At 54.2% G+C, this 12,524-nt stretch overlaps 1 protein-coding gene across 4 annotated transcripts; it reads left to right on the top strand.

Annotated features, from left to right (window-relative positions):
- The first annotated feature begins 4,184 nt into the window (after positions 1–4,184).
- RPL38 (ribosomal protein L38) lies at positions 4,185–9,028 on the top strand. 4 transcript variants are annotated; one of them, XM_047708656.1, is made up of 5 exons: positions 4,185–4,270; positions 4,486–4,524; positions 4,696–4,756; positions 7,784–7,906; positions 8,959–9,028. In XM_047708656.1, exons 2-5 carry the CDS (start codon positions 4,522–4,524, stop codon positions 8,982–8,984), a joined length of 213 nt encoding a protein of 70 aa, XP_047564612.1. In that variant the 5' UTR covers positions 4,185–4,270; positions 4,486–4,521; the 3' UTR covers positions 8,985–9,028. The 4 variants fall into 4 exon arrangements, with proteins under 4 accessions (XP_047564612.1, XP_047564613.1, XP_047564615.1 ...); XM_047708657.1 differs by having other exon boundaries at positions 4,230–4,331; XM_047708659.1 differs by having other exon boundaries at positions 4,241–4,306.
- Positions 9,029–12,524: the final 3,496 nt, after the last annotated feature.

Below are 12,524 nucleotides of genomic sequence, written 5' to 3'. Positions count from 1 at the left end.
GGGATCTGGTTTCTGTGTTGTCACACGTGTGCAGGGCCTGGCACAAAGCTGGGGCGCCGCAAGGTGGTGCTGACAGGATAGCGCCCAGCACGGTGCCTGGCCGACAGCCGGCTCGCTGAAGATGGCTGGACTCCATGTCATCACTGAGCTCTCAGGGCAGGGGGCCGTTTGCCTCTTAAGGTGGTGGGGAGGTAGGGGCATGGAGCCTTTTCTCCCACCCCACCCACCCCCTACACCAGGCCTCCAGCCCACCGAGGAGGAGAATCCTAGTCCTAAGCTTCTGAATGTCTGGCCCACGGGCTGCCATGTGTTCCCAGTGACCACCTGCCCACACCCCACCCGCCAGCAGGCCAGAGCCGGGAGCAGAAGCAGCAGAGGGAGGAGGGACCAGTCCTTGGAGCAACCCAGACAGAGGGCTAGCCTCAAAAATGAGAAATGACTTTGGGGTGCAAAGACAGTGGCCTGTGCCCAGAAGTGACCTGGCCACAGGCCCAGACAGGCCAGACGCCCATTATAATAAAGAATATTCTGCTAGTCTTGTCATTCTCGGCCAGCAGTCCTCAACAAGAAGTGAGGGGACATTTGGTGATGTCAGGAGATGTGCTTGTTTGTCAGGATCGTGGGGGTCTGGCCGCTGGGGGGGTGGTCAGGGACTGTAACCATCCTACCGCATACAGAGCAGCCCTCCGCCCCAGCCCCAAAGGTCAGTAGCACCCAGTTTGAGAAACTCTGTTCCAGTTTGACCAGTCATGCTTTGTGGCTTTTAGCCCAGGCCCTGAGGTTCTCTCCGACTGTGAGAGGAGTGGCTGGAGGAGGGGAGGCACCTACATTCCTTTAGTCTCACCATCTTGGGTCCCCCAAAAACCACCAGTCCCAATGCCCACCCCAGGCTCCTTCCATCCCTCCCCATCCTTTTCCCAGGTAACCGTGTTCAGCCAGAGGGACTGCAGACTGATCCCTGCTGAAAACCCGCAGGGTTTAATACAACCCCCCACCCAAGGTAGCTTGAAGGCCAGTCCGGCCGGCAACCAAAAGCACGGGCCTCCTGGGGGCCGCTTGGAGATTATTAGATGAGATAGTAGATATGAAAGCACCCCATCAGGTATTAAATACCATACAAATATTACTTGTCATTTACATAGGTCCTGGCAGCCTGGGATTTCAGAAGGCGGCAAGCAAGGGGCTGTGCCTTTGCTTTCCATTTCCAGTCAGGGCCTTGGCGCCCCCTTCTGTCCACTGTTGGGCACTACACCCAGGGCTGGGGGCTGTTTCCAGACCTCCTGGGGCAAGTCAGGAACACGGGGCAGTTAGCTTCTTCCCTTATCCCATGGAGGCTTCACAGCAGCCCCGTGAGGAAGCAGAGAGGTAGCATAACCCCACACGCATCGCATTAGAAGCAAGTAAGTGAAGGAGGCAAGACTGGAACCGGCCACGGGCCATTGTGCCCTGATGCCTACAGTGGGCAAGCCCAGGGTGCCAGGCAGACGCACAGAGCAGCTTGGGGAGCCGCTCCTCTACCACTCCATTCTCATGCAGACCATGAGCTCCCCCACCGAAGCCCCACGAGGGCCCCCGTGGACCTTGCTCACCATCTTTCCCCTTGGTACTACCACCCTGGGTTCTCCAGATGTGTGTTGGATGGAACGCCAAAACCAACCAGCCTTTCACAGCTGACACGCTGACTTCCTCTCCAAGTGGGTCCAGCTTACCAACTTCCTGCAGGTCTGAAAGGCCCCCGAGCCCAAGGTGTGCATCTGGAATGGGAGAATGTCTGGGTCCCCAAGGATACAGGTAAGACTGGGACGAGACCACCAGAGAATTTAACCTTTCTTGTTCCATGCCCCCTCCGACCTCTTCTCCCCACCCCCACCCCCAGACCCTAACTGCCACAACGGTATATTCCCAGAAACCATGCTATGCTGGACCATGGGAGCCTGGCTTTCAGGTCTGGGGCCTTCATCTCCTACAGGGAGGGCTTCCTGTGTTGTGTGTGTATCAGCACCATTGGGGGGAAGGCCCTGTCTAGTGCAGCACCAGGCTCCCCCTCAGAGATGCAGGCTTCGGCCACACCACGGTATCTGGGGCTCACCTGTCCATGAAGCATGGCAGATGTCCCTCTAGGTTCCTTGCTTCACCTTTCAGAGGCTGCGGTTTATTTTACTATTTGTGCCTCTTGGGGAGTTGGAGAGAATTTTTAGTACTTGAGCAAATTTGCCTTTGTGTTTTGTTAGTACATGTCTGTGTTCTGTTATTATACAACTCAAGAGGGTGAACAGCTGTCTCTCTGGGATTGTTGCCAAAAGGAAGTTGCAGTCCCTCCCCCGTCCCTTGTCCCTCGTCCCTCCCTGTCTTGTAGGTCCTATAGAGGGGAGAAGCACCAGGCATTCATTTAACAACTATTTTGTGGACCTACTATGTGCTTTGTCCTAATTAATTCATCCATCCTTCCCTCTCTCGGTTCCTTCACCCACCCACCCTTCATTCAGTGAGTGATCTCAGATGGAGTGTCCAGTTTGAGAACCCTATAATGTCAGCAGGGAGTACCTGTGATAGCTAGATAGATATACTGAATTTCTAGAGTTATCCAAAGAATGCTGAGCCCCATTCTTGTCTTCAAAGAAAAGTTGGCACGGATGTCTCAAAAGTTTCATGCTGTCACACAGTTTATCAGGAGGTCTGTACATGTAACGGCTGCACCATTGACCAGTGACAGGAGTCAGAGGTGAAGGGTCCTGCCCCAGGGGGAGGTGGAAACTGGGCGGGACTTAGTATTGGAGGGGGACAGTGCGGGCAAGGAAGGACATACAGCCAAGAAGTGTCAGTGGGTTGGGCTGAGGGTGGCTGCTTGTGACTGAGCAGTGGTGGACCAAAGACCAGAGAGTCATCAGCCTGGGATGGAGGAGGACTGACAAAGTCAGACCGAGGAACTTCGGGATGTTTTCCTCAGGTCAGAGCTAAGGCTCCCATGATTCCCAGGCTGGACCCCGACCTTCAGGCTCCTACCAATTAACATTTCCTTCTGTTAATACCCAGATCCATCTGTAGTTAGCACACAGTTTGGCTTCTTTTAAAAGGCTCCCTGCACAGTTGGAGCACCTTGGGATCTCCCAGGGGCAAGGACTACTGGATCATCCCTCCTTCAATCCCCAGTACTCCTAGGAAGCTGGGCTCTTCTAAGGGAAGGAAGGATGGGGGGAGTGAGTTCACAGTGAAGTTCATGGCGACGCACTCTGTCTCTTCAGGAAGGCTGCTCTGTGATAATAAACACACCGCAATTACTTTCTGTTGTGCAGTTATTAAATTTTGGGGGAAGAAATATAATAAAATGTAGACATTTGTAGAGAGTTAGAAAATAGAATAAAAATGGACGATAAAAATAAAATCGATAACCTCACGTGTCCCGGAGTCTGCCGAGAGTAAGCAATGTCAGGCACAGGGTGGAGCTGGGAGGAACCACAGGGACCAAGGAATTGCGGCCTTCACAGCCTCAGAAAGCAAGGGCCAGGAGCCTGGGCTTGGGACCTGCCCCGCCCGCGTGGATTCAAATCCCGACTTCGGCTCTCCCTGCAAGCACAGCCTTCATTCTCCGCTCCTCCTCCCCCAGGCTCCGGTTAAAACTGGGGTACTGACAAGACCCACCTCTCCCAAGAGCGTCTAAAGATCAGAGGTCCCAGGGGTAAAGTGCTTAGCACAGGGGATGCCCCATATAAGTGCTCCTTAAATGTCAGTTGCTGGAAGTATTAATTTACCCTTATGTGCACCGGTTTTTAAAGGAATTGGAAGAGGCAAGTGGAAAAGCTCCAGTAAGTGGAAAAGAGGGTCTTACTCATGCCAGATTAGATGTCCGCGGAAAAGGGGACCAGAAGGACATGTGAGAAGCCCCTACAAAGAGGTTCTAACACGTGCATAGGAGGGTCCCTTTATTTAAAATCTCTGCGTAGATATTCAATGCACACATCTAAAGAAAGCAGTAGGTAATAAGTGTTCGGTCTTTAAACTGGTTCGGAGATGAAGCTCAGCAAAGCCAAGGTTGGGGGTGGGCGTGGGGAAGGAAACGAAAGTGGAGGGAGGAGGAAGGCGGCCCGTTTTATTCCTGATCCGCACTATTAATCTGGGCCAGGAGGGGGCAGAGGTGCTGCAGTGGGAAGGACGAACGCCTATGTACTTCTTGACCCTTTGCAGACACCGTACCCAGCTTCCTTCGGGGGAGGGTTTAACTGAGCGGAAACGGAAGTCTCGCTCTCTTCCGGCCTCCTCCTTGCCGCTTGCTGTGAGTGTTTCGCAAGGTGGATGGGGTGCTGAGGGGGTAATCCGGGGTAATCCACGATTGGGTGAGATCTGGGGACCTTGGGTGTGGACCGAGGGTGCGGGAGAGGAGGATGGAGTGCGAAGGAGTGGGCATTTCGGGGGGAGGGTGGGGAGGAGAAGCGGGGGTCGTCGCCACTGCCCGCGCCCCGCTGACGCTAACATCGGTCTTCTCCGCAGGTGCCGGCCGCGCGCTCCCCTGCTCCCTCCGTAGCCATGGTGAGTATGACCCCTGTTGGGGCTTTCTCGGGGGAGGGCAGCGGGGGCGGGACCGCCTTTGCGGGTGTCCTGGGTTCCTGGTCCCCGTGAGGGGCTGGGGGCGGTGGTCAAGTCACGACCGTAAAGATACGTGTGTCAGTGCAGCTCACGAGCCTGTAATTCGCGTTGCAGCCTCGCAAAATCGAGGAGATCAAGGACTTCCTGCTCACGGCCCGGCGAAAGGACGCCAAGTGTAAGTGGCCGGCCCGAACTGCAAGGGTGGGTGACGGTGGTCGCGTGCGCGGGGGGCGGTCCCTCCCGGGTCCTTCTCTGGACCTTCCCCGCGTCCCTCCCCTGATCTCACCAAGACCTGGAGCATTGGTCCCGGGGCTGTTGAAGCAGATCCTGGCTGCCTGGGAGCAGGGACTTTATCCCCCTTACCCCAAGGAAGGCTTTGTTGGGCGGAGTGTTCCCTTTGGCTGGCTGTGAGCTGCTAAAAACCGTCGTTGGTTCAGGAGAGGTACGTGTCCGAGCACAGTCCTTACCAGGTGGAGTGTGGGTCTCAGAGCCCTGACCTTGGCGCCCCCGTCGGGTTCTGGGCCCACTGCTGCCTCAGCCCCAGCCCGGCACGGTCAGCTGTAGGAAGCGGTCTGCCTCTCACGGGTAGGAGCTCGTTTCCTGCGTCTGTAAACAAGAAGGGAACGATGCCCCCGAAGCCTCCGACGGCAAACCTGGTCCCCGAGTGTTCCCGCCGGGGGAGTCTGCTGGCGCCCTGTTGTCACGGTGGAGGGAGGTGTGGGGGCTTGTGCTTCCTACAGGGTAGATCTCGGATCCGTACTGGGGGTAGCCCAGGGTCCTCATTTTTCCGCCTCATCAAGTACTCCTTAAAGCTCCCTTTTCCACTCGGAGATGTGTCCTCAGGAGAACATCAGATCGTTCGTGAAAGCAGCGCCGTGTCTGCCGGCGGACTGGGGTGGCCCAGACTCTAACACTCCGTCAGTGGAAGAATGAGGAGGTGGCGGGAGCTTGGGGAGAGCCTTCTAGTGGGTCCTGTTCCTGTCGCTGTGACCTTTGATCCTCTGGGACTGTTGGAAGTGGTGCAAGTGCCACCTGTGGGAACAGGAGGAGGGTCTACCCTTTCTGCTGTTCTGGGGACCGCTGGGACCCTGTCGGTATACAGTCATGCTGTAAAGAGGTTATCGTGACCGTCCTCATTCAGGCCAGGGAATTGGAGGTGACGGCCTGGCTCAGCTCCTAGCTCTTACAGCGGTGGCCATGCTCAACAGATGAAACTCAACACTGTCTTTTCTCTCCTGAGGGCGGGGCCGGGGGTAGTAGCATCTGTCCCACGGGACTGGTGCAAGGGTCACATCAGAGGATCCTTTGGAATCCTTAGAATCATGAAGACATGGTACCCAGTCCCATCAGATCGGTTTGCCTGGGAATTCGGGAGCCTGCTTTTACAGTGTGATCCCCTGGACACAGTGTGTTTAGGACTTACTGAGTAAACTTTAAAAAATATTTTTAATTATAAACATGCGTAGCAAAACCTCACTATTTTTAAGTGTACAGTTTGCTGGCACTGGAGACGTTCACTGGGCTTTTTTTGATCTTGTGATCTTGCAAAACCGAAACTGCACCCGAGAAGCGTAACGCACCACTCTCCCTCCAATCCCTGGCTTCCACCGTTCTGTTGCTTTACTGACTTGACTGCTCTGGAAACCTCCTGGGGGAGACAGCAGCAGCATTTGTCCCTGTGGCCTGGCTGGCTTGGCTTAGACAGCATCTCCAGGCTTCCTCTGTGCAGTGACATTCGGTAGCGTCTGTCAGGATTTCCTTTGTGAGGCTCAGGGACCCACCGTGGGGGCTGCTGCAGTTGGTCTGTGCGTCCGGCAGTGGGCGCTTGGGGGCTTTCTCCCCTTCAGCTGTTTCAGATCCCGGTGCCCTGAGCAGTGGTGTACGGACCCTCTGGCTACTCTCGGTTCCCGGGGCTGGGTGCCCTTACGTGGAAGGACCGCACGGTGGGACAGTGTTGAATAAACGTTTTTTCTTTAAGAGCTCCCCGCGTCTTACCTTGCAGTTGTCCGAGGCGCAGGGCAGCTGCTGGGGCGGTGCAGCAGACTTAGCTTTAAGAGGAGCGTTAAGATAGCAAAGCAGGTTGTTTTTTTGTTTGTTTGTTTTAAGATTTTTTTTTATTTGTCAGAGAGAGAGGGAGAGAGAGCAAGCACAGGCAGACAGAATGGCAGGCAGAGGCAGAGGGAGAAGCAGGCTCCCCGCCAAGCAAGGAACCCAGTATGGGACTCGATCCCAGGACGCTGGGATCATGACCTGAGCCGAAGGCAGCTGCTTAACCAACTGAGCCACCCAGGCGTCCCGCAAAGCAGGTTGTTTGAATGAAGACCCAGTTTGCCGAAATTCCTAAAACATAGGCTGGGGCAGCGATTGCCTTGGGCAGGCTCAGGCGCTGCTTCTCGTGATGTGCCTCATTTCTTCCCACTCACCGGACGGGCAGAGATGGATGGAGTCGGGGGTTGTAAGTCCACTTACTGCTTCTGTGGGGCTGAGGGCCTGTGTGTCCAGCCATCTGGTCAGGTGCGCGGGCTGACAGCGTGCGAACCCGTGTGTGGATGGACACTAAAGTGCACATGTGAGAATGAGTTCTCAGGAGTGTCTGAGCTGTTCTTAAACTTAGAATGCAGAGTTTTGATGGATACCTGAAGTCGTCCCCCATGGAAACACTAACACGTGTCTGCCGACAACAAAACTTCACACCTTGCACCACTGAGCTCGAGTTAACACCTGGGGCTCTGTCGTCTGAGCTGTGGTCCTGAGACGGACTTTGGCAGTAGGAGAGAACCTGGAAAATGGGTTTCGTAAACTTGAGAAAAGCTTTAGCACATAACCCTGGGGCTAGATGGAGGATCCTGAAGGAAGTAGTTACCATCGCCCCGGGGCCCCAGAACTGATTCCCAGAAGAGGGGAGGTGGTGACAGAATGTTCTCACATGCGTTCCATGCATCAGGTACACCAGGTAAAATTAAGCCCTAGGCTGTGACGTACTGATAGGAGGGAAGTGTAGGTTTTTGACACTTTTTTGACGATTGAAGTCCTAGGGGGCCTCTGGCTTTCTCTTTCTACAGAGGGGACGTCCGGGGAGGGGAGCGCAGCCCTGAGCGTGGTTGCCAAAAGTGCCACTTTGCTGCATAAACAGAAAGCAGGTGAACAGTGTGATGTCACTTCTGTGATACCATTTAATTCCTGATTCCGGTCTCTTTGGTAGCTGTCAAGATCAAGAAAAATAAGGACAATGTGAAGTTCAAAGTTCGGTGCAGCAGATACCTTTACACCCTGGTCATCACGGACAAGGAGAAGGCAGAGAAACTGAAGCAGTCCCTGCCCCCAGGTGAGCGAGCCTGGGCTCCCGAGGGGCCGACCCGAAATGTGGAGGCTCCTGTGTCGCGGTTTCGTTCCTTGCGTTGTCCTCAGACTTAGGAAAGTGCATCTTGTGGCTTGTCAAAGTATCTGTTCTTGCTGTTGGTGGTGAAAGGGATGAATAGTTCATCCTGTTCCAGAAGTAGTTTCCCTGGCCCGAGAACAGTTGGTTTCACTCCCGTCCGTGGTTTTCTAACACAGAATAGTAACAGCGAACACTTAACTCAGGGTAACTCTTCCTTCTCCCCATAACTCTGCGAGGTGGGTGCTGTCACCGATCCCCAATTTCGCAGGTAGGAAAACTAAATAGGCTGTGAGCATAGGTGAGACTGGGGGCCCATCCTTGGGGGAGGGGGGAGATGGGCCGGAGCGCAGAGCGGGCTCCGGCCGCCCCTTCTCACTGGACAGTTGGCCGGTGCAGCTTGACAGCGTAGGGACTTCCCGGGATCTCTTCATGAAGGCTGAGAGACAGACTGCTTTCTGACTGTGTTTTTGTTTTTAATTATCAAACACTAAACTTAATTTTTTGTTTACGTTTTTTGTTTTTATTTTTTTAAGATTTATTTATTTTAAGAGAGAGCATGTGGGGGGCTGGGGGGACAGAGGGAGAGCGAGTCCTGAGCAGAATCCTCTGAGCTCAGAGCCACACGTGGGGCTCAGTCTCATGACCCTGAGATCACAACTTGAGCTGAAACCCAAGAGTTGGATGCCTAACTGACTGCGCCACCCAGGCGCCCCCAACACTGACTTAGTATTTTCTTATTTTTATTTCTTTAGATTTAGAGAGAGGGCTTGCAAGAGGGGCAGAGAGAAAGAGAATCTTAAGCAGGTTTCACGCTCAGTACAGAGCCTGACATGGGGCTTGATCTCACAGCCCTGATTAACTTAATATTTTAAACAAAACTGCCATGCTATGCTTAATTTCTGGGTTTGTTAACTCTCTTTAGCTTAAGTACAAAGTCCAGACAAGCAAGAGTAAATGTATGTCCTGGATGACTCAATTTTGTATCTCTTCTCCTCTAGGTTTGGCAGTGAAGGAGCTGAAGTGAACCTGGTCCACTGATTTGAACTGTATTAAAGTTTTAAAAATTCTTAAAATGTCCTTTGTCTTTGAGGGCGCGAAGGGAAGTACTACTTGGTCGTCACTTCTGGTGGGATCACGATGGGAGTCCTGGTTGCTACTTTCATCCCTGATCTTTGGCTGTGATCTCAGTGGACAAATAAAACCATCCTTTTTTTAGCTTCAGTTTGAAAATAAATAGTTGGAAACACAGAAGAGGCACGTATTTGTGGAAGGAAGCCAGTGTGCCCTCGTGGGATTTAAAAGTAATTTAGGTAAAGTGAGCTTCCTAATAATGAAAGTGGTAGTTACAGGGTGGAGTTGATGAGCTTCTTGGAAATCGCAGCAGGCTGCGCCATCCCATCCTCCAAACACTGCTTTCAGATCCACGGGGGGAAGGATTCCTGGATGCAGGAGCAGCAGACGAAGACACTTTGTTTCCTAAGTGCCGCTCGAGGTAAAGTGGAGCTTCAGAACCTGTAGCTCGAGGTAAAGTGGAGCTTCAGAACCTGTAGGGTGTGAGGAGAGGACTGCTAAGAGCAGATGAGTGTCAGCCTAGCAAAGTGGGCCACGCTCTCCAGGGAAAGGGAGCGGGAAACAGGATCCTGGGACTGAGAGACCCGTCTGGTAAATGCAGCTGAAGGTTAGGGGGAGAAGCCAGGGTTCTTGCCAGAGAGCTGACCCTAGGCCTCAAGACGGTGGGGTGGATGTTGAGTGCACAGGGGTAGGCAGGGGGTGTGAGTGCGGCCCACTGCTCCAACAGACCTGTGAGGGCTCAGGTCCCAGCCAGCCCTGACTCCCTGGGGATCCAGCTTCTACTACTTGTCAGCCAACATGATCTTGAGAAATTACCTCACTGTTGAGCACCATGCGCTGGTCCCAGCCCCAGGGAAGAACTGCACACCTCTGCCTGTAGAGTCTCCATGGGAAAGTCAAGCAGGGTTGGGACAGTGCCGAACAGAGAAGAGACTACAAGGTCAGCTCTAGTGGTGGGCAGTGGTGCCCCATGGCCAGCAGGTGTCCTGTGTGGCGGCTGGGCATTCAGCCTCCTGGGATCCTCTTCCCTCCCCTCCGAGGACAGCTAATGGGGTTGGGCAAGTGTCCTGTGATGCACACGGTTCAAGCAGAGAAAGTTTCCTCCGTGCAACGCGACAGGTACCACTTGTGTTGGGCTCGTAGGTGCAGGGCCGGTTCCTAGGAGGCTGAGCGGGGTCTGCCAGATTGCTTTCCCCACACGGCGTGAGCTGCTGCACAGTCACGGCACATAACCCATGACCACATTGATGCTGCAGCATCTAGCAGAACGGTGAAGGCGCGAAGAGAAAGTCTGGTGGCCTTTCTGGCACTGGGCAATTTTTGGGACGCGTGAGGTCATATCAGGACAGACCGCAAGGTGGCGACATCCTACAAGTGAGCAGTCTCCAGGGCGGGTCTAGAAATGGTTCACTTGATAAAATGCCCAGAAGCCTAGTGCCTGAATTCACTTAGTTGAGTTTTTTCCTATAGAAATTGTGAGGGAGTTTGCATCCAGTCGCGAGAGGCATGGGTTTCCCTCAGCAGGGGTCCTCGGGCGCTCGGTGACCAGCCCAGGACGGAGCACCTTCACAGGTTTCCAGTCCTCCCCATTCTCAGGATGTTCACGATTCCCAGGAAGAGGGAGGGCTTGCCACTTGGCCCCCTTTGTCCCGGCACCTTGTGCAGAGACAGGCCCCAGCTCCTAGGAGACAAACCCTGTGGACGTTGGTCTGGCTTCCGTGCCGGGAGAAGACACCCTTTCAGACCACAGTTCTCAACCCCGGCCCTGGTGGCCTAGGCTGATGGCAGAGTCTGGTTAAGTTGGTAGGAGGCCTAGGTACATGTTGAGCCCTCGGGTGGCCTGGGTCAACCACTGCTTTGCTGATGTCCGCTTATGGGTTTGCGATAAAACCGATCGCTGGCTGAGTGGTGAGGCGGGGGCCGCAGTTGCTGGTTTGGAATGGGCCGGAGGGCTGTTCTCACGTCAACTCCCGGAAGAGTCCCTGGGCGCCGGCCTCCTGATCCTGTTCTGCTGCTTTGCTTGCCCGCTCCCCGCCAACAGCCACGTTTTCAGGGCACCTCACCCAGATCCCCAAGCTGGAAACTCTGGAGTCCCCTTAGCAGGCCTCTGGGGAAGAAGCTAGAAGGGTCACTGTCCAACTGGGTGCAGACTGGCAGAGCAGGTTCCCTGTTCACTGCTGCCCCCAGATGGCTGCCGCGCTGGCCCTGAGGGTGCGCTTCCATAGTTTGTCTTCAAGCCTGTCAGCAGGCCTGCCCCTGCCTCACCCCCTCCCTCTGGGGCTGAACCCTGGCCCCCCAGCCACCAGGTCAATCCCCAGGGTGACAGGATGCTTCCCGGAGGCAGGCCCTCCCACTTGGGATCTCTGGTATCTTGCCCTCCCTTCTCTCCCCGGAGCACTTAGAATCACTGTTGTGACTCTAATCTTCTAGAGGAATGTGTTCAGGAGGCGGGATCAGCAGCTGGAACCTCCTGTGCTGTCGATGTGGAGGGACCAGGAGGGGGAACTGTGCATGTGGCACCAAGCGGGGCCCATCACGGCAGTGCCAGGCTGTGTCCTCACGCCAGTTGTCAGAGCCCGCCTGCCGAGGGCCCCAGGACATTCAGGTACATTTTCCCAGGCAGGCAGCAGGTTCGCCTCAAACACCACAATCCTTAACAGGCCTTGGGCAAAATGGCCCTTGCGTACCACACCCCACCCCCACTCCTCCTCTTTTTTATTTTTTATTTTTTTATTATTTTTTCAAGATTTTATTTATTTATTTGACAAACAGGGATCACAAGTAGGCAGAGAGGCAGACAGAGAGAGAGAGGGAAGCAGGCTCCCTGCTGAGGGGAGCCCGATGTGGGGCTGAGGCTCGATCCCAGGACTCTGGGATCATGACCTGAGCTGAAGGCAGAGGCTTTAACCCACTGAACCACCCAGGTGCCCCTCCTCCTTTTTTAAAAATAGGTATTTATTTGAAAGTAAGACTGATTGAGGGGCACATGGGTAGCTCAGTTAAGCGTCTGACTCTTGATTTCGGCTCAGGTCATGATCTCAGGGTCGTGAGATCGAGCCCCACATCGAGGTCCATTGTCAGCACAGTGTCTGCTTGAGTTTCTCTCTCTCTCCCTCTGCCCCTCCCCGCTTTCTCTTTCTAAAATAAATAAAATCTTAAAAAAAAAAAATAAAGCAAGGCTTATTGAGGCAAAACTTGGAGTGAAATTCACCCTCCTTGGTGTCCAGTTCTGTGAATTTTGACAAACATTTATAGTTGTATAAATACCACTGCAATCAATGTTCCGTCTCCCAGAAATTTCTCTCTTACACCGCCCCAGCCTCGGGACCAGTCAGCCTCTGCTCTGCTTTCCCGGCCTGCAGTTTGCTCCCCCCGCCATGGTGCTGTACTGCCTTGATTCTCCTTTTACGCCCTTACAACCCCACCCGGATTGCGGTCCGAGCTCATAATGTACTGTCTCTCTGCTCAGAACCCCCACCCAGGACGCCCCGAG

The sequence above is a fragment of the Lutra lutra genome, chromosome 16 (genome assembly GCF_902655055.1).
Source record: "Lutra lutra chromosome 16, mLutLut1.2, whole genome shotgun sequence".
Lineage (NCBI taxonomy): Eukaryota > Metazoa > Chordata > Mammalia > Carnivora > Mustelidae > Lutra > Lutra lutra.
This window is presented reverse-complemented; position numbering and strand designations above follow the sequence as displayed.